Raw genomic sequence first — 6,000 nt, 5'->3', positions numbered from 1 at the left:
AACCTTTATTACAGTCCAGCAGTAAATATGTATTTTCACTATGCCAAGTTCAGCAATAGGTCCTATATAAAAGAGCTAATCAGAAAAAAATATAGTTGATGTAAAATATCTGTTCAAGCTAAGCATTCACTTGCTCTGCAATATGCAACACAGAAACTAATTCAAATTGTAAGCACTGAGTTTAAAATGCTGAGTAGGATAAACTGGCTCACAGCTGTGTCTCATGGCTGGCAATATGAATGTTACTGCACAAAACTCTCAGAAACCCACTCTGGAGATCCCCCTGAGCCCAAAGGGAAACACTGCAACAACATGGGCCCTGCCCCGTGCACCTCCCTTGGAGACTGCAGCCCTACAGGATGTTTAGGTTCTGGAGGAAACTCCACACATCCCTGCTTTTGATTGTTCTAATTAACTCTGGAATTAACCTCAAAGTCCCCATCACTCAGCTCTTCCACACCCAGCTCATGACTCCCTATTCTTGAGGGCTCAGACACAGCCCAGGAAGAGAAGACCACCCTGCCCCAGCCTCTGTGGCCAGCAAGAACACTGGACACAACAAAGTCTTTTTATGGCCCTTATATTTCTGAGTACTGTCAAGGTAACACATCCCTATCACTTCTATTTTGAGTTTTAAAAAAGAAAAATTAATTCCCTTTTGTAAAATTTAGCTCATGGAATATACAGGATGTAGGAAAATGCTGCTTTTTTCTTGCTGCCATACTCTCTCTGGCTCTCCTTCTGAACTACTCTCAATGCTGCACTCTCAAAATATCCTGATGGATGTCAGATGTGGGTACTACACTTCAAATACAGACAAACAATTCATTTTAAATGCTGTAGTTCACCCTGGCCAACACTATGGTCTTTCAATTCTTGATGCCAGTGCCAACTGGATAACACATTTTTGAACTTTAGGAGCACTGGGGATGCACATCATGCCAATGGATATGGGCTTCCAAGTCCATTCCCAAAATGAAAATCCTGTGTTTGTAAAGCCTGACTGCTTCTGCACATGAGATCTGCTCACAAACAGTATAGCATTGCACTGTGCATTAACAAATATGTTTATCTTGCTGAATCCACCAGTATTTAACCCTTACCCATTAGGCAACTGCCTTAGGGGACCGAGTAACAGCAAATCATTGTTTGCTGTGTAACAAGGCGTGTGTCATCGCTCACACAGAACACGCCTGTAACATGTCACAGAGCACCGGCAAATGCTTGGTCAGGCACCCAAGAAAACACACAGATCTCTGAAAACTGAGAGACGGCACAGATTTACACGTGACAGACACCATTAGGCAATGGGAACACACCAAGAACCAGACCTACCATATGCAATCCATTGCTGTGGATGATGCCGTCCTGCTCCACGAGATTCCGGGATATTGTAATAGAGGGAAGATCCAAGCTCTGAGGGGGAAACTGAGGTGTAAATTCATTTCCTTGTGCAGGCAGCTGGTCACCAAGGCCCTGAAAGGGGAGCAGTATATCTGCCATGCCCAGTGCAGGGTCTGACTCGGGCGGGGGAGTAATGGGTGGGATTTCAAACTCCTCGTCCCCAAGGCTCGGCGTATGGAACGTCTGCTGGAAAAGGACAGGACAAGGCAAACGGTGTTAGGGCACACAGGGCTCAGCAATCACCTCTACACCTGCAGTCCAAATCTTGGTTTGTTCTCAAATGCAAACTCTATAATCAACCACATTTTTAAATTTCATATGCTGACTGGATCTGTGGATCATTCTGATTAAAGATTTAAGTCTCATTATCATATGGCTTAAATGGAGTATCAGTATTAACAGTTTTTTAATGTGTACTTAATTAGCAACATCTGTCTGTTGTTAGTCCGAATATCAGCTACATTGGATTTGGCTGTACAACAAACTGCCACTTTATTGATATGTTAGTAAAATAGCACAAACAGCTTACATTACTCTCACGCTTCATAAAACACCGACAATTTCGGAGCACACACGCAAAAAGAATTCATCACTGACCATTTCACATCTTTTGTTTGCTTTTATCTACTAATAAATGCAAAATATTATCATTCTTTATTTCTTTTCCATCCCCAAAATACAGTGAAGCCTTTTAAACACAGGTTGTAATTTGGAGGAGAGATGTATGAAAGTGTGAGGGTGATTACAGCAGCTTCCAGGGCTTTCTGAAGCAAGCCAGCTTTGTTTGAACAGTAGGTTTGTTATGAACTAAACACCTGTTAAGATGCCTTGAGCAAAACATTTACTGCCAGTTATCTTCAGGGTTTGTGCATGTTTCTACGTGTGCATGTGTCTGTCAAAGATAATTTTTATTCAGAGTCTGTATCTGGCTTCAACATGGCTGACTTTTATTTGGGAAACAAATGAGCTACTCTTATTCAAATTTTTTGAGAGTTAAATGAACTTTCATGTATTATTTCAGGTCCACTGCTACTTAATAATAGAAATTCAGTGCTTGAAATTAGGCCATTTTAAATGTACCCAAATCAGAACTGCCTTGATCAAATTGGGCAGTTGGCAATCCTAAAATAGGCACTCTTGTCTTGTTCTGGACATGCAAGGCTGCTCTGGGATTTGTTTGTTTGCATTAGTTCAGGATTCAGGTTGGGGTGGGAGGGAGAATTGTTTTATGTATTAATTACATTGTTTGAAAGAGTGACTTAATGCCAGTTAATTTAAAAATGATAAGTTCAGTGAAAGATCTCATTAACTGCTGCAAATTGTCATCCTTCAAACTGTTAATGATGATATAAATTAATAACCGCTTGAGAGAAGATGGAAACTGAAACACAAGAAAAACCTTTGCTTGCATATAGAACCTGTCAGCTGTCATTATTGGTCTCACACCAGAAATGATGGGGTCCCAGATTGCTGCAGTCTGCAGCACCATCAGAGTCTGCTGAGACTGTGCCCATCTCGCTCCAACTGCGAGGCTGTAACTTAATTCTGGATGTGAAGGCTGGGCCTGGATTAGGGAGATGTTTGACTTTCCCACTGCTATATTACAAAAGGTGTGAATTTTTCTTCTCATGGACCCCATGCTTCACAAACACAAAGGATGGATTGGCCAGGAGAAGTGGTTGGCTAATGAACATAACCCTATGGCTGCATTTGCAGTTATTTTGGCACTAATGTGGTCTAGTAACAGATGCAACTGTAATTTGTGACTCATTTGCTACCCCATTACTGCTTAATGAAATCTAACATATCACATTAACAATACGGATAAACACTCATTCTTGATATGTGGCATTTGGCTGTTTTCATTACCACTGTAATTAACACTTGAAATATTATTTCAATAAATATTTAAGGTGCTTTAAAATGAGTCGTAGTAATCATGACATAGAGACAGAAAACGTAAAGCAAATGTGTGGCTTCTAAGCCTGAATGTGCTCTAGGATTACACTCTTCAGGCATTATTTACAGAAATAAAGTGGGATTCTAGCTCAGCAGAGCTCAGGCCCAAAATAATACCGAGAAAGCTACATTCATGTTAATGCAAAACCACTATAATTAAATACATTGTAATGCAGTAATTGCAAAGTAAGGTTCACGCTTTAATACGAGCAGTAACACTTAATCATATTTTTATTCCTTGTTCAAGCAAAAGGGTTCAGTGCAATCAGTATTATTATAGTACATTTGAGCCTTTCTTTACTTGACATATTTATGAGATATTAGTAATTATAAGAACTGGGTCTTTTTTCTCCATCTAACAGCATAATTCCAGGACAGCTGCAGAAATATGTAATACAGATAGATAATAATACAATCTTTTACTTAGCAAAGTAGCATTCATCTTAATACTTATAGCTTAATACTTATAGCTACAAATGGAAGAGTAAATTGATGAATACCTTAACATTTTTAAATCTGAATTTAATTCTAAGTGTATAATTTATCCAAATACGCATATATCTTTAAAAAAAAAAAACAAAACAAAACAAAAACCAAACATAAAACAGACATAAGACTGAGAATAAAATAGATGTAATCTAAGAAGAAAGCAAGCTCCTTAGTGAAGTAGCCTCAAATCCAAATCACTGGGCTATTCAGTCTATAAAAAGAGCCTGAATAGTATGCAATTTGGGACTGCAGAAAGGTGGTGTTATGACCAAAAGATGGTATAACATTTGTGAGATTTATCTTACCAATCACATTTTTAAAAGTTATTAACTTTTCAAATATTTATATCTTACACACATATTCAAAAAAAACCCAAAAACCTGTGTGCATGGTTAAATGCCATCTGTACTGTAATGTTCAAAACATTTGTTCCTTTTGATAAAAATGCAAATCTGGAGAACTGTTGTATCAACATATAACAGCCAATGTCTGACACGGTGAATTATCACAGCTGGAATTAAATTGTCTCTGAACAGCTGCTGGCAGCAGAGCTTTCATCAATGTTTGATTCAAATGTAGGAAAGAAATTCTACAGAAAGAAACATCATGTTGTCATTACAGATGGGGTTTGTGTTCATTATCACAAATAACACTGGAGCTAGTGCCAAACAATATTCCCTTATCTAAGCAGTCTTGCTGGGTAAAAAGAGATGGTGACCATTGTATAAATGTTTCATAAAATCCTACCCTTAATTCCAGCCTTCATATTTATTGTTACACCTTTCTGCTTATTTTTTCTGAGGTCACTGTTTTAGAAGTGCACAGGAACACCTGTGACTGTGTCCCCACTTACAACACGAAAATCAGGGCTGCCTGGTTTTCTACCCTTTCCTCATGCTGGGAAGGTCATTTAGGACATGCACCCTATAAGAACAGTTCTTGTTCTTGTTCTGCTGTGCACATACTAGACAGTGCATGGAGTGAGAGCTTGGGTCTCAAGGATGAGCAAAGGTAGTTTCTGTCTGGACTTGGGGGGAGGATTAGTGAGCTGGTAAGTCTTTTAACTGGTTATAAGGTGGCCCCACCTAGCAGATACATGGAGCCTGGAGTTCCCACATTCTCCTGTTTCCATTCTCAAAGGCAGTGATCAAATACATCACGTCCACAACCCAGCCTAGACTCTGGGTTTGTTCTGGACCCTGGATTCAGAAGATTCCTTGATGTAGCACATACTATTCAGGCAACAGAGCTGGCTTTGGTTTTCCATCTCGTATGAGTATTAGGAATCCAAATTAAACCATTTGTATCTATAACAAAAATTAGAACATTAGCTAGTAATGACTATTACTAAGCTTGCTTTCAAAGTGTACACCTACTGTGCCTTTTATTTGTTTCCTTCTGTTCATAATTTTTTTCCATACATAAAGCAGATTTGTTTCTATTGACATGCTATGTAAGTAACAGCCTTATGGACAGCTAAATTGACTAGTAATGGAGAGCTGTCAGGTTATTTTCTTTCTCATTAAAGTCTTTATTTTGTGCTCCATAAAACACACAGAAATTCGGCACTTCACTCTTCATCCATTCAAAGTCTGTTAAATTATCACCGCAAACAGCAGAATATGAGCATAGATAAAAAATAAAAACATCTACCTCATTTGCAGCAAGAAATGCATTATTTGCCTCTGCCATGTTCATGTAGTTGTTATTGTTTCCAAACTGAAAGAAAAATAAATATTTGGATTTAATGTATGCCATGATAAACTTTTCTTTACCCCATTGCTGGCATAGAAAAGATTGGAGGAAGGAAAAAAAAATAACAAAACCAAAACAACAAACAGATTAAAAGTATTTGCAGATGTTTTTTGAAGTCAGAACTCTGTTGGATTCAACATTATTACTATTATTATTATTATTATTATTATTATTGTTGTTGTTGTTGTTATCACATACTCTGCATCCCCCAGTCTTTACATGGAAGATTTCCATGCAAATCTCTCCAACTTTTTTTGCCCATGTAGCAAAGCCACCCCAGAGACCTGAAAGTGACTTTGGAAATTAAGAACCCATTAGGAAGAGACTCCCAGGAAAGATATTTCTACTCTCCTACATCTTTTCTGGTGCACATTATAATATTTCTGCCAGTGA

The 6,000-nt window shown here is 38.3% G+C and overlaps 1 protein-coding gene across 2 annotated transcripts in view; it reads right to left on the bottom strand.

Annotated features, from left to right (window-relative positions):
- Positions 1-6,000, bottom strand: part of TOX3 (TOX high mobility group box family member 3) — a 73,334-nt gene that overhangs the window by 19,445 nt on the left and 47,889 nt on the right. Inside the window, exons 2-3 of one of the 2 annotated variants that reach the window (XM_005526360.2) lie at positions 5,506-5,571; positions 1,336-1,590 (exon numbers count right to left, since the gene is read on the bottom strand). In XM_005526360.2, the coding sequence (XP_005526417.1) occupies positions 1,336-1,590; positions 5,506-5,571 (321 nt within the window). The remainder of the gene's footprint in view (positions 1-1,335; positions 1,591-5,505; positions 5,572-6,000) is intronic. The other variant, XM_014255449.2, reaches the window with a different exon arrangement.

This window comes from Pseudopodoces humilis, chromosome 14 (genome assembly GCF_049639895.1).
Source record: "Pseudopodoces humilis isolate 2021_Gansu_Grassland_sample_001 chromosome 14, ASM4963989v1, whole genome shotgun sequence".
In the NCBI taxonomy this organism is placed as follows: Eukaryota; Metazoa; Chordata; class Aves; order Passeriformes; family Paridae; genus Pseudopodoces; species Pseudopodoces humilis.
Note: the sequence above shows the minus strand (reverse complement) of the source record. Positions and strands in the feature narration are given on the sequence as shown.